The 23,196-nt window shown below is 47.7% G+C and overlaps 1 protein-coding gene and 1 long non-coding RNA gene across 2 annotated transcripts; both read left to right on the top strand.

The window, feature by feature from the left end:
- The first annotated feature begins 6,027 nt into the window (after positions 1-6,027).
- On the top strand, positions 6,028-8,052 carry LOC133446775 (uncharacterized). The gene is made up of 3 exons (XR_009782879.1): positions 6,028-6,138; positions 7,290-7,442; positions 7,974-8,052. It is a non-coding gene; the product is annotated as an uncharacterized LOC133446775 (long non-coding RNA).
- A 96-nt stretch (positions 8,053-8,148) lies between these two features.
- On the top strand, positions 8,149-22,218 carry LOC133447333 (NLR family CARD domain-containing protein 3-like). The gene is made up of 7 exons (XM_061726005.1): positions 8,149-8,422; positions 10,028-11,795; positions 12,035-12,208; positions 15,622-15,795; positions 20,735-20,908; positions 21,135-21,181; positions 21,283-22,218. The coding sequence occupies exons 1-7, from the start codon at positions 8,149-8,151 to the stop codon at positions 21,837-21,839; spliced, it is 3,168 nt and encodes a 1,055-aa protein (XP_061581989.1). The 3' UTR covers positions 21,840-22,218.
- Positions 22,219-23,196: the final 978 nt, after the last annotated feature.

The raw sequence follows: 23,196 nt of genomic DNA, 5'->3' as shown, positions 1-23,196 counted from the left end.
GCACCTGCATACAAGCCGCATCCGTTCTATTAAAAAAAAAAAAGATATGCAAGCCGCAGATATTTATGTTGTTAGATTAGATATTTACTACATGTACAGAAGGATTTTGAACTGTAAATGATGTACATGTTTGTACCTAAATAGATCCTTTCCTAACAGTGTCTTTTAACACGGCAGCAACTTTGCTGATTAAAATGGGACAGAACCAAGAGAAAATAACCCGTATTTATTTGATCTATTTTTCTATTTGAAATCTGCTTCTAACTACTTCTATCGACTAAAGAAGAAGTAGCGTATTCTTCTTCTTTGCATTTATCTTGTCTTAGTTTTGATTCTAATTCCGGTTAGAGCGCCCCGAGTGCTGGAAGAAAAATCCACAGAATAGCTGCACCTTTGTATAAGCCGCATGGTTGAAAACCTATGAAAAAAGTAGCGGCTTATAGTCCAGAAAATATGGTAAGTACATTTTAATGCAGTAATTTATATGTCCACTAGAGGGCACTAGGGGGCGCACTTTTGGCATTTATCGTCGTCACTGTAACGCTTTTGACTGAGAAAATCGTCGCAGGATCGAGACGCACATTTTGATGTATAACACACCTGGGTGCACGTTACGGTTCCGGCGCCAAAATTACATGATTAATTCAAAATGGCCGACGGTTCAAAATGGCCTGTTTGGTTTCGGCGCCAAGAGACTTTTCTTTAAGGGGGATCTATTATGAAAAACACGTTTTTTCTTGCTTTAACAAATATAAAGTGGTCTCCCCTCAGCCTGCCAACTCAGAGAAAGCAACCAAATTCTGCAGTGTCTGTACAGCCGCCCAGATGATCCATCCAGTGTCATGTGGCTTCTACGAGCCGTTCAGATTCTGCTCCTGTCGTGATGTCACGACAGGAGCGATGCGTGAAACCACGCCCACAACTAAGCATAGAGAAAGAGGTTAGAAACGGGGGAGATAAAGACATGGCTCAGAGGCTGAATTTCTAATTTATTTAGCAAAAAAAAGCTTGTTTTTAAGACATTCAAGGCCTGTTTAAAATAGATATTACATGACATAATAGGTCCCCTTTAAGTTGCGACATGATACAGGTGTGTACCGATTTTCATGCATGTACGTCAAACCGTATTGTGGGGCTTGAGGCATGAAGTTTTCTAAGTGGCGCTGTTGAGCCATTAGGCCACGCCCAATAATGCAAACCATTAAATATCAAATTTTTCGCCAGGCCTGGCTTGCATGCAAAATTTGGTGACTTTTAGGGCACGTTTAGGGGGGCAAAAAGGCCATCATTTCGTCGGAAGAAGGAAAAAAATGAGAAAAACGAGAAAAAAAAAAGAAGAAAATTCCTACAGATACAATAGGGCCTTCGCACTGTCAGTGCTCGGGCCCTAATTTTCAGAATCTTACTTGTGAAAAGTAATCCCCCGATCCCTGGTCGCAATTGTTCGCCGCTTTGTACAGGAATACGCGGAACAGTGCTCTGGCATCTTCAATACTGTTCTGTCTTATGTTGTCGTATGGGTAGGATGACTGGTCCAAGATGGCGGCCGTATTTCTCGCGCATATGTCTATGCATTTTAATGCATTCATTTATATGTCCATTAGAATGCAACTAAGTAATTCAAAAAAAATTCAGATGTGCGTACGCCCAAATCCACGCACATTTCTTTGAACATCACAATGAACGTGGAATCGAGCACACAAGCAGGAGCACAACATTCCTTGACAGCTTCCATAATTGTGATTGACAGGATCCATCGTTGTGATTGACAGGTTCCATCGTTTCGATTGACAGGTTCTATCGTTGTGCTCCTACCTTCATATGTTCATGTTGTTGATTGTGAGATTGCTGTTCCACTCTTGCGTAACTTATCCGGTAATGTGGCGACTGTCGTGTCCTTCACGTGTGGTCGTGAACTTATTGATGACATCACGTTTCCTCATATTCTGGATTTCACTGCATCACCAGTGAGTTTCGCTAACAGAAAAAACCTCAGAAATGTGTGTACGCCAGACTTGATGTGGAGGACCGCAACTTTCTGCGTTCAAATCACTTTTTGAACATCCGACCGTGAGTGTAGAAAGTGGCGTATGCATGTTTTTGTGCGCCGCACTCTTTGTACATGTTGCCCCTGGTCTCCTGGATTGTGGATTATGCACTCTGAGAACGAAGAGCTCTATTAGAAACATAAGGAACTATCAGGTCTTGCAAATATTGCAGAGCGAGGCCATTTAGGACTACGCAATTAATAAAATTTCGAATTGGATTCTAAATTTTACGGGGACCAATGGAAGGAGTCTAACACTGGAGAGACGTGATCTCTCTTGCTGATTCCTGTCAGCACTCGCACAGCTGCATTTTGGAGCATCAGCTTGAGGATATTCAGAGAACTACTGGGACATCCTGCCAATAATACACTACTTACATTACTTAGTTTTTTGGCATCACTCTACTACTACTACTACTACTACTACTACTACTACTACTACTGCTACTACTGTCATTTAGCAGACGCTTATATCCAAAGCGACTTACATCTGAGAGAACAAAACAAGCAAGAAATCACATCGGAGGGTCCAGCTGGATAAGTGCTGGTCAGACTGCTGGGAGTTCAGTTGGACACACTAGAATATTTTTTTTATTCCTGGGACTTTTTTTTCTGAGAGGATGTTCCTGATGTTTGTGATATTACCCAAATTGAAAAACCCTGTTTTAAAATCCTAATTAATATACTGTTTAAACCACAAATCCTGATTGAAAACAACACCAAGGTTTCTCACAGTTGCACTGGAAGCCATTGCAACACCATCTAATCCCTTCCTAAAATGCTTTGGACCAAAAATAATAACCTCTAACACTAATCCCTTATCTGAGGTTCAGTAGAACCAGTATGGACACCCAACTCAACACGCTGCAGCTGCACCTTCATGTTGCTCCATCCAGCTCCCGTAGAAGAGGATGTCATCCATGAGGACCGCCACGCCTTCCAGTCCTTCCAGAGTCTCCAGCATCTCCCGCTGGAAGATCTCCGGCGCACTTGTTATGCCAAAAGCTAATCTTTTGAAATGGTATCTGCTAAACGGTGTTATGAAAGTTGTCAGCTTGGATCTATCTGGATGCAGAGGGATCTGCCAAAATCCGCTGGCAGCATCAAGGGAAGAAAACACAGTTGCATCGCTCAGCTTAGCTGTTATCTCGTCTGAGGAAGGTAGGATGTAGGGTTCTCTTTTGACTGACTTATTTCCTTTTGTCAGGTCACCGCAGCTCCTGGTTGTGTTCTTCCTCAGGACTGGTACCATGGGAGTGCACCATTCAGTAGGTGACACCATCTTTGTATTTCTTTGTATTTGTATTGTATTTCTGTATTTCTACCTCTGCTTTCTGTAACATGGGAAAGGGCATGTGGCGTGCAGTGTGCACAGGATATGGTACAGCATCTTCTCTTTTGACCGGTTCAGTTATTAGAGTGCCGTGTTCACTGTGGATTTATAGATGGCTGGTGTTTTCACTGATCTCCCTCTCATTCTCTGTAACCTCTGACCTGCTGGACATGTTCTAAACTCACAGTGCTCTGAGAGGTCATACAGGGCTCTGATGAAACATTCTGCCTTCTCGCCCAACCGTTGGATCCGTTGGTGTAAACATGCCCCATGCCCGTTCGTGGATAATATTCCTCCTAAAAAGTAAAAGGAAGTCCTTAAACTTCCACATGACGAAGACAAAGTCATGGCGATCGTCCTCTTGAGCAAACGTGAAGGACTTAACAATGTTTCTGCCTTGTTGGACACGGCAGAAATCAGGCAGCTCACATTGTACTTGTCCCTGGTCCTTGTGTTTTGTTGTGAATCTATCGCTCCAACCCTTGTCTCCACTCGGGCCACTCCGTCGTAGTTTTCCAAAGGGTTAAACTTCGCCATTTCTTTCTTCTTCTTCTTTCTGGCCGTCTGTCTTCTTACTTTGTCTCTTGATTGTTCGTTGAACTACTTCTGACACCATGTGGAATGATCGAGAGCCGGCTTGATCAGTAATATTTATTTAATGGCGAGCACACAACATCTAGCTAACCGGCATAAAAAGAGTGTCTCAGTAAGCAAGGCAACGACACATTAACTGCAAATCAAAACATTCTACGTTACTATTTAACAGTCACTGTGACAACGTTAGTTCTGCTATATGACACAGTTGTTGGTTCTCTGTAAGTTGTGTTAAATGTTAGAAATGAGTTAGTTCCTTTAACAGCTGGACTTCCTCCAGAGATGCTGCTTCTGACTGGGTTGAACTGGTCCGTCTTGTTCTGCTGGTCAACGTGCTGCTGGGACGTGAGAAGCTGAGTTGACGGATCAGGGCACTATCTTTCATCTGTGAATCCTCAGGTAGACACAGCAGAACTAAATGTGTTTGGGTGTTTGAGACGAAGCTGAGGCATGTCAGGTATGTACTTCCTTGTCAACAAAACTAAAAAACAGCCTCCTGTTGGTCGAAACCACTGACAGGAACAAGACTAGAGTAGTTCCAGTCCTCCAGGGTCGAGAGCCGACTTCACCAATAAAACCACAGCAGAAATGAATATCTGTCATCAACACCAAAATCACTGCTGCTTCTGACGGTTCCTGAACTTTGCTCATTCCATGGATCCATTCACTGAATCCAGTCTACCAACAGTTAACGAGACTGCATTACACCTGGAGACGAGGGGACGGATTCTGGACTCTTACCTGTGAACCTTTTTGAGACTCAGATCTGGTTTTTCAGGCCGTGGAAGCGAGTCAACAGGAGAGCTGTGGACCGATCCAAACAAACTGTAAGTTTGTACATTAATGTTTGAACTCTCCAGAAACTTGACTGTATTCTGTAAACTTGTTCACTTCATTTGGAAGTCTGACTCTTTATTTAAAGCTAAAGCTAAAGTAAATATGAAATAAAAGACTACCATCCAGCTGGGAGAGAATCCAGCAGAGCCCCGTGACCCTGCACTGGAATAAGCAGTTATAGATGATGGATGGTGTTGTGGAATTTATCAAAAACCAGTTCAGAAGTCCGCTCGTGGTATAGAGAGGTTTTAATCTAGCCGGCATTCAGCCGACAGATACAGACAGTGTCTCGTTCGGTGGGCTGACCTCGAATGGTTTGTAACAAGCTTTTTTATACAAGAACAAACAACAGAATTAAACAAGTCAGTGTGACAGTCAGAGGCGTGGCCTTGCGGGGGGCTGGAAGTCCGATACTCTCCTGGTGCCTGTCCCAGCAGGGAAACAAGACGCAGGGACTGGAATTACAATGCCTAGGGACATTGAATGAGACAATACGTTGCTGGCAAGGTGTCGTACCGGCAGGGGTCCTTAGCAACTGGAATTGCATGTCAATGAGCTGAGGGGGATATGAGTTCAGGAGCCGTCCGCAGGGCGGCGTCGTGTCCCCGCAGGGGATCTGCAGGGGGCCTCATCAATGGACAGGTGTCATACAGACGACACCTTTGTTATTATTGTTGTCAATGTTCAGTTTATCAGGAAGCCTTTTGAACTTTTTACTCTTGTTTTAATTCTTTGCTGCTTTTTAAACACTTTTTGAAGGTTGCTTAGAAACGTGCTGCATAAATGTTACTATTATTTTAGGAGGATGTAGACATATTTCACCAGTCACACTGAGCTCAGACTTTAGAGAGAAGCTGCTGCCTTTTCATCACTACATCATTCATTTATGAAAAAAACCACCTGCATCAAAAAATGAAGATGGAGCAGCTGGTCGTTTTACATCTACAATGACGTGTGTTTCCTCTGCAGATGAAGGTAAAAGGTGTGTGTGAGCTGATGTGAATCCAGCAGCATGGATCAGTGTGAGGACAGAGAAGACGGAGTCCTTCCCTCTAAAACCTCCCCGAGGGGAAAACCTGAGAGTCGGAGAGAAGAAGAGAGGTGAGATGATCACCTCTAACTGTCCATGACTCTTCTGCACGTCAGAGTTCAGCCCTCACTTCACCAAACACCTTTATTACAGGAGACAACCTGAACATGGAGATGGACATGGACCTGGAACTGAACCTGGACCTGGAACTGGACCCAGCTGTGTGTCCTTGAAGAGTGATGCATCAAAGGGTTTTATTACCAATTTTAATGATGCTCCTGGTTGTCCTTCAGAGAGGTAAGTTGTTTGTAAACGTTGTTTCTGAACAACGTAACTGAGACTTGTGTTTGAAGGTGGTCGGGTTGTTGCACTGCATCAGCAAGGCCTCTCTCAACGCGTCATCACTGTTGAGGTCTTTATGAATGTTTTAAAGGATCCTGAGGTTATGGAACCAAGAAGTCAAGTAGGCCCCCAAAACCTTTCACAGTCTGCTGGAGAAGGTACTCCGCTGTCTCTCCAGTACCAGGTGGAGGGGTGGTCCTGTTGGTCCATGATGGAGGACAGTTTCTTCAGTGTCCTCCCCTCAAACACGGTCTCAAAGTTCTCCAGCTGGAGCCAGAGCCCTGATCTTGATCAGAGTAAACGAGATCATCAGCATTGATGTGATTTAAACCAATCTAGAGCTGTCTCTTTTAATTCCAACAACATGCTCTAACCTGCAGTAAAATGCTGATCTACAGGGTCAAAATCCAAACTGAGGTCCAATAGAACCAGTATGGACACTGTTCTGGCTATTTTCTTTAATATAGCCACAGCCCCAGCCTTAGATGAGTGGTTTTAACGCACCTTGGTTGTAGATCCAGATCCACCATGCAGCCAGTCATTGTGTAAAAATAAACTTAAAAAATACCCCACAAAAATTCTTACGCCAGCACAAAGTGTATGTTCTTGTTTATGGGAAAGAAAGAAAATGTATGGGAATGCTATGGTGAGATTCTACGGTTAGTTGTGGTTAAAAAACTGTGTTTGCTTCTCAACTAAGTCTCAGACTCCATTGTCTGACAAACATTTTCCACTTCCCTTTGTCAACTGGCACCACACCCACAATTACCATGGGTGTGGCCAAGCTGTCACTCAGTGGCCAGACTGTCAATCAGTAGCCAAACTGCCAAAACAAACAATAAACTAGAACCAAAAATATGGGAAGTGGTGAAATCATAAATATTCCTTTAACAAAAACATAAATGCTGTTTTGGCTCCTACAGACACTAATCCCTTATGAGGTCCAGTAGAACCAGTGCTGTCTTTGTGCTTTGATGCATTCTAAACCATGACTGAAAAAATTCAAATAGATCATTACTATACAAATGGTCATATGACTGGCTTGAAACTACCTTTTCCAGAAGTTTAGATGCAAATGTCAGGAACTAAAGATTTGTTTTTCCCAGGTTTCATCAGAAAACAGACTCCCATGGACCTGGACCTGAATCTGAACCTGGTCCTGAACCTGAACCTGGTCCTAGCTGTGTGTCCTTGAAGAGTGACAGATCAAAGGATTTTTTAATCAGTTTTAATGATGCTCCTGGTTTTCCTTCAGAGAGGTGAGTTGTCTGTAAAGGTTGTTTCTGAAAAAGGTAACTGAGACTGAAATGTTTTCATCATAACCTGTTTAAAATGAACATTTCTCTGTTTTGCTGCCATTCTTAGATGGTTGTTGATGTTTCCAGAAACACAGCAGACAATAAAGGGGGTGTTGGAGGCTCTTCTGTAGACTGTAGTTCACCGGTTTGTACAGCAGGGGGCATATTTCTGCTGTGGTTGCAACATCATTTAGGGAGGAAGTTCTCCTCAGGTGGCAGGTGCTGCTGGATGCAGGAGGACAGATGGTTCCTGGAACCATGTAAACATTGATCTGTTGAGAAGGTGGTCTTTGTGGACACTTGGTGGACCTTCTTGTACCACCAGATTGAGACCTTGTACTGGGAGTAAAACGTGGACGATCTCAGTCGTCTCAGGAGGACCAGCAAACCTTTAACATGACAGGAAGTCCTCTGGTGGACTGTTCTCATCCAAACATGACTCCATGGACCTTCAGACATGATGTGACCTAGTTCTTCATGATTCCTCCACAGAGTGGACCAGCAGATCTCAGAGTCCCCCAGTGGTCCGTCTGTCCAGCAGCATCAGACCCAGCTGGATTCCATCTTTCAGGTCTGTACATGAACAACAACTGCTTCTCCATCTGTTGTCCTGATGTCCATCTGCATGCTGGTCTTTGTAGACCAGTGGACTGTCAGTCTGTCCAGCATGGTCCTGATGTTTGTCTCCATGATTTCAGTCTGGTTGGGTCATTCATATGATCTTCTGTTCCAGCTGCTGGAAGACGACATCGTCATGTTTGTGAAGGACGAGCTGAAGAAGATCCAGAAGGTTCTGAGTCCAGATCACCCAGACTCTTCAGAGAGTCTGGAAGAGGATGAAGATGAAGAGCAGAAGAGCATCAGAGAGGCATTCATGAAAATAACAGTGAAGTTCTTGAGGAGGAGGAAGCAGGAGAAGCTGGCTGACCTCCTGCGGAGCAGTAAGACGTTTCTCTGAACATCTGAGCTGCTGGATAAACGACACCGAATGTCTCAGTAGATGACCAACATTCACAGATCAGTAACATTAAAACCACTGGAACGTGGAGTAACTCAGCTCATCTTCCTGCACCAGTCTTCTGTTAGGAACATCTCATTAATAGGGTCATTAATATCCCAGTTTACAAAAGTTTTATTCCAAAGAGTTGAACCGTGTGCATTTAATATTTAGTTCCAGAAAACACAAAACAAACACAACTTGTGTGTCTGAAGTGAATCATAGAGGAAACACTGTTCTTGTTCTTCTGATTGATCGGAGGGGTTTTTGGGAGGAAAACGCTTCAATACTCCTCATTGAACTGCTGATCAGTGAATGTTGAAATGTTGATTCTTTTGAGGAAGTAGAACTTGTTGGGGCTGGTTTTAAAGACTAAGGGCCTGATTTACTAAAGGTTTGCGTGCGTAAAAACGTGTGCAAACTTGACATCACCCGCAAACCAATGTGCAAGCTGATCTACTAACAGCGTGCAAAGAGGACTGCGCCTCTCAAATGAGCAAAATAGCACACGCTATTCATTTAGTACTTTTGCCCTGATGAATAATCAATATGGGGCGTACCCGCCAGAAATCGCTAAATACTGGGAGGGGAAAATGCAAATATCTCCTTTTACCACACGCAATGAGATTTACCAAGCCTGAAAGTTTTTGCGGGGATTGTGATTGCGGCTGTATTTAATACGTTCGAAAGGAAGGTGCTAATCTGCCCAGCATTACGCAGGGATGCTTGTTGGTGCCTGATTTGACGACTGGGGTGGGGATGGCTCAACTTGTGGTGAGGATTCTCCACATGCAAAAGAAATATTTTATTTGAATGTTAAATCGAGTATTATTCAGCAAAAGGTTGCCACAGGAGGCACCTTAATTTTTTTTATTTGTGATAACAAATAAATCACGTGTTTTCATGGAGAAAAAAGTGTAAAAATTATGCAAAAATTATATTCTCATTCCGTGTCACGTTCTGTTTAGCGTCCAGTTTTGTTTTAATGATTCATGTTTAAATGCGCTCATGGATTCCACAATAGTCATACTTTTCCACAATCACAGTCACAGATGACAAAAATCGGGTAAATGGTTATTGATGTCATTAATTAATAGCCTGCTTACTTTGTTGTCTTCCATAATATTTGTAAATATATATAATATAAACTCCTAAGTATGTGTTTGTGTGAGTGTGTATATATAAATATATTGAAGTGTCAGTGTGTTGTTTTTTTTCTTGGTCTACTTATCATTGAATATAGGGGGTGCTTTTCACGGCAGGGGTGCTGAATACGGCACAACAATTTGCCTCTTCCACTAATATCTCTAACTCCAACTCGTCAAATTTCATTTTGCGCTCGCAAACCGTAAGACACGCAACACTTCATTTAAATACTGAGGTTTGCACCTGTTATCAATTGCGCACGCAATCTTAGTTGATCACCCGCACACAACACACAACAACAGCACGTGCAAACTTTTTCAGTGCACACGCAATTTAGTACTCTTTATTTAGGATCTTAGTAAATCGGGCCCTAAGTGGTTTTCTTTACTTCATCTTTATTTAGATACCGTCGATGCCATTTGTCAATCCAAACTCAAAGGTCACCTGCAGAAGAAGCACCAGCATGTGTTTGAGGGGATCACTAAAGCAGGAAAGACAACCCTTCTGGAGCAGATCTACACGGAGCTCTACATCACAGAGGGAGGGACCGGAGAGGTCAATGAAGAACATGAAGTCAGACAGATTGAAGCAGCTTCCAGGAAACCAGAGGGAGCAGAAACAGCCATTAGACAGGAAGACATCTTTAAACCCCCACCTGGAAAAGGAGGACCAATCAGAACAGTGATGACGAAGGGAGTGGCTGGCATCGGGAAAACAGTGTTAACACAGAAGTTCAGTCTGGACTGGGCTGAAGGCAGAACCAACCAGGACATCCAGTTCCTGCTTCCATTCACCTTCAGAGAGCTGAATGTGCTGAGAGAGGAGAAGTTCAGCTTGGTGGAACTAGTTCATGGATTCTTCTCTGAAACCAAAGGAATCTGCAGTTTTGAAGACTTCCAGGTCGCATTCATCCTTGACGGTCTGGATGAGTGTCGACTTCCTCTGGACTTCCACAAACCTACAATCGTCAGTGACCCCAGAAGGTCCACCTCAGTGGACGTGCTGCTGACAAACCTCATCAGGGGGAACCTGCTTCCTTCTGCTCGTCTCTGGATCACCACCCGACCCGCAGCAGCCAATCAGATACCTCCTTACTGTGTTGACATGGTGACAGAAGTCAGAGGGTTCACTGACCCACAGAAGGAGGAGTACTTCAGGAAGAGGATCAGAGATGAGGAGGAGGCTAAAACGGTCATCACACACATCAAGACATCACGGAGCCTCCACATCATGTGCCACATCCCAGTCTTCTGCTGGATCACTGCTACGGTCCTGGAGAACGTCCTGAAAACCAGAGAGGGAGGGGAGTTGCCCAAGACCCTGACTGAGATCTACATCCACTTCCTGGTGGTCCAGGCCAAAATGAAGAAGGTCAAGTATGACGGAGGAGCTGAGACGGATCCACACTGGAGTCAAGAGAGCAGGACTATGATGGAGTCTCTGGGCAAACTGGCTTTTGAGCAGCTGCAGAAAGGAAACCTGATCTTCTATGAACCAGACCTGAGAGAGTGTGGCATCGATGTCATAGAGGCTTCAGTGTACTCAGGAGTGTTCACCCAGATCTTTAGAGAGGAGAGCAGCCTGTACCAGGTCCAGGTCTTCTGCTTCATCCACCTGAGTTTCCAGGAGTTTCTGGCTGCTCTTCATGTCCATCAGACCTTCATCAAGTCTGGAGTCAACCTGCTGGAAGATCAACTAACAACTCACCGTTTTTCAACAGGTTTCTATCCGAGAGCTGTGGACAAGACCTTACAGAGTCCAAACGGACATCTGGACTTGTTCCTGCGCTTCCTCCTGGGTCTTTCACTGGAGACCAATCAGAACCTCCTACGAGGTCTGATGACATCAAACCAAAGAAGTTCACAGAACAATCAGGAAACTATCAAATACATCAAGGAGAAGATCAGTGAGGACCTGTCTGCAGAGAGAAGCATCAACCTGTTCCACTGTCTGAATGAACTGAACGATCGGTCTCTGGTGGATGAGGTCCAAAAGTCCCTGAGGTCTGGACGTCTCTCCAGAGATAAACTGTCTCCTGCTCAGTGGTCAGCTCTTGTCTTCATCTTACTGTCATCAGGAGATCTGGAGGTGTTTGACCTGAAGAAGTTCTCAGCTTCAGAGGAGGCTTTACGGAGGCTGTTGCCGGTGGTCCAAGCCTCCAAGAAAGTTCTGTAAGTACCAACGGACACATGTTGGACCTCTGGTTTTTCCTCCAGATTCCATGTTTTCTTCACTTGTTTGGGGTCTTTTTTCAGCACCACCCCACATGAGTGAGTTTACGCTGATTCTTTCATTTCCAGAGACCTTAATGACACATTGGACCTAAAAGACCAACAGTTGGAGACACAACTACATTTTCTTCCATAACAGTGAACTAACTTGGTTGTTGTTCTTTTCTTTCTCTCTGCAGACTGAATCGCTGTAACCTCTCAGAGGACATCGGTCCAGTTCTGTCCTCAGTTCTCAGCTCTCAGTCCTCCAGTCTAACAGAACTGGACCTGAGTCACAACGACCTGCGGGACTCTGGACTGGAGAAGCTGTGTCCTGGACTGGAGAGTCCACACTGTAAACTGGAGTCTCTCAGGTCAGGATTCATTCAAGTCTTTTCCTGCTGACTCCCTTGCAGCAGATAATTCACTTCAGTCCAGTTTTACTGGTAGAACCCACTTCACTAGAATGTCCCCTCAACACTCCACACAGAAATCAAAGGTTTAAACCTCAGTGTGGTCTAATCAGTACTGTAATGCCATTTTCCTATGTGGGTTTTCTTTGTAAATGTTTTTGTTTGTACTGTGGAGGGCGCTGTGGTAACTTCCTGTGGAAGTGCATTTATTAAGCCACGTTAATGAGACCAGGTGTGCATTGGTGGAAGCAAACAGTTTTTGAGCGTGGCTGAGGCAAGGCTGAGGTGTCTGCAGATAGTAGCAGTGTGAAATTATAGGCTACTTAATAGCAAACCGAGGTTTTGTATTTGCTGGACTTAAAGACCGGACAAATAAACAAAACAAAAGCAACAGGAAATGTGTGGACATTGATTTGTGGGAGCCAAGCCTGGCGTGCGTCAATAAATTGCAACGACATGCACCATCAAGTAAGTGACATTGGAAAGCCACTTACAAGTACGATATTATTGATTCTTGATTAATGTAATCTTGATTAAATTATGGGAACAACAGTTTCTCTCCATCTTTTTGGAGGTCTGCTTTAAAACCTGCAGTTGTAAATTAAACCACGGGGCCAACCTGCTTTGACCTTTGACCTTCTGTTCCTGAGAGATGACACCATCCAACGTTGTTGACATTGAAGCTGTAGTTCTGTAAACAACATCATCCAGCTGTGCAGCAGCAGGATTCAGGATTCCAGCAGAATATCGCCTTCCACATGTTGATTCACCGGAGAAATCCAGGATTACTGCGTTTAGCCACGCTGGGTCACTACAACCCACTGATGACTGTTATGACGATTAGGGATGGTGCTGGATGACCATCAGCTGATCTGACTGTCCATCAGTCATGTTACAAATAGATGTACGTTTTTTCCTTAAACTCTCCTGACGTGGTACAGACACATTATCCGTCCTCAGAGTTGTCGTGGATGTAAAATCAACGATGAGCTGGTTTTTGCAGCTTCTAGCGGCCAGTCGAGAAACTGCAGCGAGTCAGAGTTCCTCATGAGACCCGACCCAGAAGTGAGATGGTCGGCGCTTGGTCTCCACCTGGACAGCCAGCGGTGAAAGACGACATGCCATCAAACATGTCACCGGTCAGATTTGAGGTCAGAGAAAACTCCGGATTCTCACATTGTTTTGGTAGAGTTACACAGCGGTACCACACTAACTTAGTGTTTTAGTGGCGAGGTGCATACCCCGAGTTCACGGCGGTAAACATGTGGCTAGACTCAGAAATGGAGCGCTGATCAGTGATGCAGACAGGAGAGACACACTACGACACACAGACCGCAACAGGAAGTGATGCAGAATGCCCCTGCAGCGTCATGGGGACGTGGTATCTGCCAGAAGCTGCATCAACGTGACCGTCAGTTTTTATCCTCTGGTCAAAAGCAGAACGTGAAGAATCATCCAGAGACGCTGGAGACAACTGGCAACAGACAACTGGAGAACTAGGTCGGACTTTCTGGCACAATACTTGACTTGTTTGAGTCTCACTTATGGCGCTTTTCCACTAGTATCTACTCAGCGCGCTTCTACCCGCCACGCCCCCGTCTTGCGCTTTTCCACTACGGGCCGAGGCGGGTGGAGCCGTGCCAAGCAGATACTTTTTCTGTATCTATTCTGTCGAGGTTCTAACCGGGCTGAGCCGGCACTATATCTGATGTCATCACCCTCCACGCCACTGATTGGTCGGGGGGCGGGGCCGTCAGATGTTTGAATCAGGAAGCGGGATCAGCGCGAGAGCAACTCACGGCTCGCTGCGATTTTATTATACAGTGCAAACGTCTGTTTGGTGATCCAAACTCTGAAGCGCAGATGTTCATAAACCTGGTGGCTGACGAGAGAATTAAAAAAGGGATGTAGACGGGCGATAAGGAACGATCAGATCCACAGGCGCTCTGTTTTACTCTCAGCCGCTCACGGCTCCAGCTGATTTCTCATCTGCGCCGACACAAACAAAGGGGTTGCGCAATCGAGTACGTCACAGCAGCTTCATCCCAACCTGCCCACTTCTCACCTGGGTGTCGAAAAACAAACGAGGACAAAGCGGTTGGAGCCGGGACGATGCGTGACGAGCCGTACCGAGACGAGTCGGGCTGAATATGTACTAGTGGAAAAGCGCCATTAAAGGACAGGGACTATTTGTGAGGTTCCCCTAGGTTCTATCCTAGGACCCCTCCTATTTAACATCTACATGCTTCTGCTAGCTCAGATAATAATACACAACAAGATAAGTTACCATAACTACGCAGCACAGTACATTACAATGTTACCAGGAGACAATGAGCCCATACGAGTGTTGAGTAGATGCAGAGAACAAATCAATAAGTGGATGTGGGATAATGTTCTTCAGGTGAACACAAACAAAACTGAAGTTGTTGTTTTTGGACCAGAAGAAGAGCGTTTAAGAGTCAGCAAACAGCTTCAGCTATTACAGCTACAAACCACTGATGAAACCTGAAATCTGTGTGTAGTCATGGACTCAGACCTGGACCTCCAGAGACATTAAAACATGTACAAAGTCGTCCTTCTATCACCTGAAGAACATCTCCAGGATCAAGTACTGATGTCTCCGCAGCACCTTGAAGAACTCATCCGTGTTTATCTTCAGTGGACTTGATTGCTGCAACGGCGTCTTCACAGGTTTGACTAGCTTTCACAGCTGAAACAGCTTGACAGCTGATCCAGAACGCTGCTGGTTCTCACCAGAACCAAGAAAGTGGACCACACTCAGTCCAGTTTTGTGATCTTTACTCCGGCTCCCTGCACCTCAGAGAATAGACTCTAAAATACTTCTGGTAGTTTAAAAATCACTGAATGGTTCAGGACCAAAATACATCAGAGACTTGTTACAATAGCAACCATCAAGACCTCTCAGGTGTCCTGGTTCAGGTCTGCTCAGTGTAACCAGAACCAGAACCAAACATGGAGAAGCAGCATTCAGCTTCTATGCTCCACAGATCTGGAACAAACGTCCAGAAACCTGCAGGAACTGAAACCCTCAGTTCCTTTGAATCAAGTTAAAACTGGATTATTGAAACTATTCTGAATTTAACTTTAAACAGTTTTAATATTAGTACTCAATTGTAACTCTAGTTTAAGTCTAACTTTTGTTTATTCTGCCAACTGCACTAAAAGTCATGATTTTAACTTTTTCCTCTTTACTTTTCATGTTTTTATCATGTAAAGCAGCTTGAATTGTTTGTTGCTGAAATGTGATTTAATGCAAACTTTACTGAAGACCATCAGAACAGTTGGAGATACAACTACATTTTCTTCCATAACAGTGAAATAACCTGGTTGTTGTTCTTTTCTTCTGTCTGCAGACTGAGTGGCTGTAACCTCTCAAAGGACATCTGCCCAGTTCTGTCCTCAGTTCTCAGCTCTCAGTCCTCCAGTCTGATAGAACTGGACCTGAGCAACAACGACCTGCAGGATTCTGGACTGGAGAAGCTGTGTCCTGGACTGGAGAGTCCACACTGTAAACTGGAGTCTCTCAGGTCAGGATTCATGCAAGTCTTTTCCTTTTCCAGTGAACATGCTGCTAAATATGTCTGTGTAGCACTGCTCGTTGCTACGGGGGTCACTCAAGACAGCAGATACCGGGATTTGTTTAGAGATCTTTTATTTCTATTTGTTTCTCAGAGTTCCTGTGCTTCTGCACCGTCCGCAGAGCTGCACCTCTGCTCCGCTCTGCGTCCGTCCTCTCCCGTCTCCAGGGCCCGCACACCTACTGAAATACACAGATAGTGATTAGACACACCTGTGTACCGTCAGCTGTTCCAGCCGCGTCACCTGTGTGCCACTCCCCCGCACTCCCTCTCTCCCCTGCAGACCACGCCCCAATCCTGCACCCTGCCACATACCCCCATCGCCCGACTCAGGCCGGGGACCGTCCGGCCTAGCCAACTCCCCCCCCCCTCCCTCGGAGCGGGAGAGGAAGTCAGGGACCGCCATCTGAGCCCCCGGCCTGTGAACCACTCTGAAATTAAAGGGCTGTAAAGCCAGATACCAACGTGTGATCCGCCCATTGGTATCTTTCATGCGATGGAGCCACTGGAGGGGAGCATGATCCGACCAGAGGGTGAATGGGCGTCCCAGGAGGTAGTAGCGCAGGGACCCGACCGCCCACCGAATGGCGAGGCACTCCTTCTCCACCGTGCTATACCGCCCCTCCCTCTCCGACAGCTTGCGGCTGATGTATAGCACGGGGCGGTCCATCCCCTCCACCTGCTGGGACAAAACGGCCCCCAGCCCTCTGTTCGAGGCATCAGTCTGCAGAACAAAAGGGAGAGAAAAGTCAGGAGTATAAAGGAGCGGCTCCCCACAGAGGGCCTGTTTCACCCTCTCAAACACCTGCTGGCACTGCTCCGTCCACTGGACCGGATCTGAGGCACCCTTTCGGGTCAGGTCAGTCAGGGGGCTGGACAGATCGGCAAAGTCCGGAATGAACCGCCGATAATACCCCGCCAGCCCCAAGAACTGCCTAACCTCCTTTTTGGTCTTGGGTCTTGGGCAGGCCGCAATCGCAGCTGTCTTATCTACCTGGGGACGCACCTGCCCGCCTCCCAAGTGGTACCCCAGATACCGTACCTCCCTCCGTCCAACCACACACTTCTTCGGGTTGGCCGTGAGCCCCGCCTGTCTCAGTGAACCGAGCACCGCACCCACCTGCCGCACATGCTCCGCCCAGCTGTCACTGTAGATGATGACATCATCCAGATAGGCGGCAGCATACGCAGCATGCGGGCGCAGCACTCTGTCCATGAGACGCTGAAACGTGGCCGGGGCCCCGAACAAGCCGAACGGAAGTGTGCGAAATTGGTACAAACCGTACGGAGTGGAGAAAGCCGTAATCTCCTTAGACTCTGGAGACATGGGAATCTGCCAGTAGCCCTTGGTCAAATCCAGTGTCGTGAAAAAGCGAGCCGTGCCCAGCCGATCCAGGAGCTCGTCGACCCGAGGCATCGGGTACGCGTCAAAACGTGACACCTCATTCACCTTGCGGTAGTCCACACAGAAGCGTATAGACCCGTCTTTCTTGCGCACAAGAACGATGGGACTAGACCAGCCACTGTGGGACTCTTCTATTACCCCCATTGCCAGCATGGCGTCCAATTCAGCCTTCACCACTTTGCGTTTGTGTTCAGGCAGACGATAGGGACGTGAGCGCACCGTCACCCCCGGGCGTGTCACAATCTTGTGCTCTATGAGGTTCGTGCGTCCTGGTAAGGGAGAGAACACATCAGCAAACCGCTGCTGCAACGAGGCCAGGTCTGCCCTCTGGGACGCTGAGAGCTGGTCCCCACAAGCGAGCGAGGCTGGATTTGCAGATTTTGGCACCTCAGGCCCCAACTCATCTCTCTCTCTTACCTGCGTCACCAGAGCGACCGGCACCGCCTCCCTCCATGCTTTAAGGAGATTGACGTGGTATAACTGTGTCGCCCCACCCCTGTCAGGACGCACCACCTCATAGTCCACGTCCCCCACTCGCCGTGTGACCACGAAGGGCCCTTGCCACTTGGCGAGTAATTTGGAGCTAGAAGTGGGCAGCAATACAAGCACTTTATCTCCCGGAGTGAAATTTCTCAGCCTGGCTCCTCTGTTGTACAGCCGTTGTTGCCGCTCCTGGGCTGAGAGCAAATTCTCCCGTGATAGCCTCCCCAGTGTATGGAGTTTTGCTCTCAGCTCCAAGACGTGCTGAACCTCATTTTTACTGGGGCTCGGACCATCCTCCCAGTTTTCTTTAACCAGGTCCAAAACCCCCCGTGGTGTTCTGCCAAACAGCAGCTCAAAGGGGGAAAACCCTGTTGAGGCCTGGGGAACCTCACGCACTGCAAACAGCAGAGGATCAAGCCACCTATCCCAATTCCTAGCGTCCTCGTGAATGAACTTACGGATCATGGCCTTAAGCGTCCGGTTAAAACGCTCACATAAACCATCCGTCTGGGGATGATAAACGGAGGTCCTAACCGACGTAATGCCCAGCAATCCGTAAAGTTCCCTCAGTGTTCGTGACATAAACTGCGTGCCCTGGTCCGTCAGAATCTCTTTCGGGATCCCGACGCGGGAGATGACCTGAAGCAGCGCCCGCGCCACACTCGTTGCCGAGATGGTGCGCAGCGGCACTGCCTCTGGATAACGTGTTGCATAATCCGTCAGGACTAGTACAAAACGATATCCCCGTGCGCTCCGCTGAAATGGACCGATGAGGTCCATGGCGACACGCTCAAATGGAACCTCCATTAATGGCAACGGCTGCAAAGGTGCTTTTGGCACAGCCGGTGAGTTAACTAGCTGGCATTCGGGACAGGAGGCGCACCAGCGGCGCACCTCCCCCCAAATACCCGGCCAATAAAATCGGTCCATTATGCGGGCCAGTGTTTTGTCGCACCCCATGTGACCAGCCATCGGGTTATAATGAGCCGCCTGGAAAACCATTTCCCGGCGGTTCTTTGGTACCAACAACTGGGTAATAATGCGGCCAGATTTAGCGTCACGGCTCACTCGATATAACCTGTCCCTATTCAATGCAAAGTGCGGATATGTGAGCGCTGCATCAGGGCGCACCTTGTGACCATCAATTAGTATCACTTGGTCGAAGGCTGAGCGTAGAGTATCATCACGAGACTGCTCGAGTGGAAAATCTTCCATAGAGTGCAGCGGGTCCCGCCGAGCCTCCGCCGGAGCCTCCGCGGGTCCCTCTCCCTCTCCGTCTGCAGCGTCGGACAACCTCGCGTCACCACTGAGCACAGCGCACATACCGCATGTCCCTGACTGCCGTGATTGCATCCCCACACACTGACTCACCAAATTTCCAAACCCTGGCCAATCGAGTCCTAGAATCAGAGGATGCAAAAGGCGGGAGCTAACCGCGGCCTTTACTCTATGATTTTTCCCCTTGTGTCTAATTTCCACTGGTACCACGGGGTACTTATGCACATCACCGTGAACACACACCACCTCCACCCAGGACGACACATTCATCAAAGCCTCGGGTCGCACCAGGCTTTGGTGAATTACCGACTGCATGCAGCCAGAATCCACCAAGGCCGAGTGTATACCCCCACGGATCCTTACCGGAACCTGGTATGTCCCTCCTGAGTCCGGGGAGGATGCTGGCGGACCGGCCACCCGGATCACCTGGCCCACCTCCATCAGCGGGCACTCCCGCCTGATGTGTCCGGGCTGGCCGCACCGCCAGCAGCCCTGCCCAGGCGTTTGAGGGGCCCCCGCAGGGTCAGTTGGCGCGGGCGGAACCGTGTGCGAGCTCTGGGGAGGGGAAAAAGGAAAAGCGTTAGTTGGTGGACCCCCTGCAGCGGCGAACCTCCGGCGCGGCGCAGGAGTGGGACGCGCTGCGGGTCCCGCCGCGGCTGCGGCCGCCGGATGGACCGCCAGGTGGTCCTCGGCCAGGGTGATGGCCTCCTGTAGGGTCCCCGGGCGATGGCAGCGGACCCACGCCGCCGTCCGGGTGGGGAGCCCCTGGACGAACTGCTCCATCACCAACTGCTGCATCAGCCGCTTCTCCCCCTCCGTCTCGCCGGGGCGCAGCCACCGCACCGCCGCGTCGTGGAGCTGGTGGGCGAAGGTGAAGGGGCGGTCCGTCGGCCCCAGCTTGAGCTCCCTGAACCGGCGGCGGTAGTCCTCCGGGGACCGCCCCAGCCGGTCCATCACCGCCCGCCGCACCTGGCCGTAGGTGGCGCGTGCTGTCGCTGGGAGGGCGAGAGCCGCCATCTGCGCCTCCCCTGACAGGAGCGGCAGGAGGCGCACCGCCCACTCCGCCGCCGGCCAATCACAGGCCTCCGCCACCGCCTCGAAGGTATCCAAGAATGCGAGGGGGTCGTCCGCCTCAGTCATCCTCTGTAGGGACACCCCCGCAAAAGGAGCGGGCGGGCGACCCCCCCTGCCTGCCTGCTGCTGCGCCGCCAGCGCATCCAGGGTGGCCGTCTGCCGCTCGCCCTGGCTCCGGAGCGCGGCCGACATCTCGGTCATCGCCTGGGCGAGGGCCGCCACTGTCTGCTCCATCTCTCCTCCGCGTTCCGCTGTCATTTCGGTGCCCTACGTTGGGAGCCACTGTAGCACTGCTCGTTGCTACGGGGGTCACTCAAGACAGCAGATACCGGGATTTGTTTAGAGATCTTTTATTTCTATTTGTTTCTCAGAGTTCCTGTGCTTCTGCACCGTCCGCAGAGCTGCACCTCTGCTCCGCTCTGCGTCCGTCCTCTCCCGTCTCCAGGGCCCGCACACCTACTGAAATACACAGATAGTGATTAGACACACCTGTGTACCGTCAGCTGTTCCAGCCGCGTCACCTGTGTGCCACTCCCCCGCACTCCCTCTCTCCCCTGCAGACCACGCCCCAATCCTGCACCCTGCCACAGTCTGCAGCAGGACACTTGTGCAGATAACATGCAGCAGACTTGTGTTGTGTGTCTGCAGGCTGTCAGGCTGTCTGATCTCAGAGGAAGAAAGTGCTTCTCTGATCTCAGCTCTGACCTCCAACCCCTCCCACCTGAGAGAGCTGGACCTGAGCTACAACCATCCAGGGGAGTCAGCAGGGAAGCGTCTGTCTGCTGGACTGGATGATCCCCGCTGGAGGCTGGACACTCTCAGGTATGGACACACTGCTGGGTCGGGGGGTGGGCGGGGTTATATTGTGGTAGTTATGGTGGCACCGGTGTGGGGGTTTTCCTCCACATCAGGTGATTGCTCAGGGGTGTAGTGGGATGTTATTTAGCGGATACGGGAGTGCCCAACAGGTAATGGGGGTGGGAGGGCTCTGACATCTCTGCTTCCTCTGAAAGAGACTCAGCTGGTCTGACCCCCCTCCTCCTTTCAGGGTGGAGCCTGCTGGACAACGATGGTTAAGACCAGGTCTGAGGAAGTGTAAGTGTTTTTATTCAACCATCTTCACTCGTTCATGAGTCCATCAGTAATCAATAACTGATCAATAATAACTGCAGCTGCTTGTTTGTTCTCTTCATCAGATTCCTGTCAACTCACCATCGACACCAACACGGTCCACAACAACATCAAACTGTCTGATGACCAAAGGAAGATGATGTATGTGTGGACGGATCAGTCATATCCTGATCATCCAGACAGGTTTGATGTTCATCCTCAGCTGCTGTGTAGAGAAGTTCTGACGGGCCGCTGTTACTGGGAGGTGCAGTGGAGCAGAAATGTTTCTGTTTCAGTGAGTTATAGAAAAATCAGCAGGAGAGGAAACTCTGGTGACTGTAGGTTTGGAAGAAACGATCATTCCTGGAGTCTGGACCGTTATCTAGATGGTCAGTACTATGTCTGGCACAATAAGAGAGAAACATCCATCATCTCCTCATCTCCATCTTCAGACTCTGGCAGAGTAGCAGTGTACGTGGACGTTCCTGCTGGAACTCTGTCCTTCTATGAAGTCGTCTCTGACAGACTGATCCACCTCCACACCTTCAACACCAACTTTACTGAACCTCTCTGTCCTGGATTTGGAGTCTGGTCCTGGTCCAGGTTTGGGTTTGGTTCCTCAGTGTCTCTGTGTCCAGTTTAGTCTCAAGAGTCCTGTCAGAGAAAACTGTTGGATCCTGGACTTGGACTCTGGTTCTGGTTCCTCAGTGTCTCGATGATGATGATGATGATGATGATGATGATGATGATGATGATGATAATGATAATGATCACCGATTTTCTTTAGTTTTGTTTATTGTGTTTTTATTTGATCTTTGTCACATTTAAACATTAAATCATTTACTGGATTGTTGATGTTTGATCAGAAATTACATTTTTATCTCATTTTTCTTGTTTTATTCTTGATTCGATCTCTAAATGTTTTTATGTTTAACTTTACGTTTAGATTCTTAAAATCTTGTTTGTTCCCTGAAAGAAAGTTTGAGCTTCAAATCTAAACATTTCCATTTTACATTCAACTTTTCCAGTTCATCAGCATCAGCGTTAGAAACCAAGTGAAGATGAAGTGATGACTCCTCTTCCTCTCTGACCTTCAACTCCTGGGTGAAGGTCACATGTTCTCCTGGTGCTTGTGTGGGTTTCTCCAGGAACTCCATCTTCCTCTCACAGCTTCATCTACACTCATCCAGATCAAAGGATGGATGATGGAAACACTCAGTTCAGGAGGTGAAGGTCCGGGTGGAGCAACCCACATGCAGTTTTGAAAGTGTGCGTCCGCTATCTCTCTTTGAGGTCTTATGTGACGTGATGTTGTCCATCATTTTCCTTTTGGTCCACGTTAAGTGGGTTTGTCCTCCTGACACACACACACACACACACACACACACACACACACACACACACACACACACACACACACACACACACACACACACACACACACACACACACACACACACACAGACACTGACACACACATGTGATCTGAAGTTTGCGTTTGTCTTTTGACACTTGTGTAAATAAATTCTGATTAATTTTTGAATGAGAGAAGTTGTTTGTGTTTATTTTATACATATTTGTCACGACTGCTGGTTGCAAAGCTCTGTGCTCGGACTCCTTTCTTCACTGTTATTCTGTAACGCCCCCCCCTGGCAACAGGCTGGCACGTATGGAATAACAGCTACTTTGTGACTGATTTTGCTGTTTAGTTATTATTTCCTGATAAAGTCAGGTGGTGCCCTGTTTTGATTTAATCATTTTGATAATTAAGTCATCTTCTTTATTAATTATTAATAACTATTGTAAGACAATTATTAATGACGGGTACATAAATGGTGCGTTTGAAATTGAAAGAGTACATAAATCTAAAAGTTTGGGAGTAATTATAGATCATTAACTCTGCTTGAAGCCACGTATAGATTATAGATTATGTTCAACAGAAAAAAACCTGCTGACATCCTGGCCTACCCCCCGCCTCTGACCACCTCAGTGTCTGCGGT

This window comes from Cololabis saira, chromosome 7 (assembly GCF_033807715.1).
Source record: "Cololabis saira isolate AMF1-May2022 chromosome 7, fColSai1.1, whole genome shotgun sequence".
In the NCBI taxonomy this organism is placed as follows: Eukaryota; Metazoa; Chordata; class Actinopteri; order Beloniformes; family Belonidae; genus Cololabis; species Cololabis saira.
Note: the sequence above shows the minus strand (reverse complement) of the source record. Positions and strands in the feature narration are given on the sequence as shown.

Coding starts and splice junctions, on each gene's coding strand:
- LOC133447333 (XM_061726005.1), top strand. CDS start 8,149: ATGGTCCTGATGTTTGTCTCCATGATTTCAGTCTGGTTGGGTCATTCA. Junction 8,423..10,027: donor GGCTGACCTCCTGCGGAGCA/GTAAGACGTTTC, acceptor ATCTTTATTTAG/ATACCGTCGATGCCATTTGT. Junction 12,209..15,621: donor TGTAAACTGGAGTCTCTCAG/GTCAGGATTCAT, acceptor TTCTGTCTGCAG/ACTGAGTGGCTGTAACCTCT.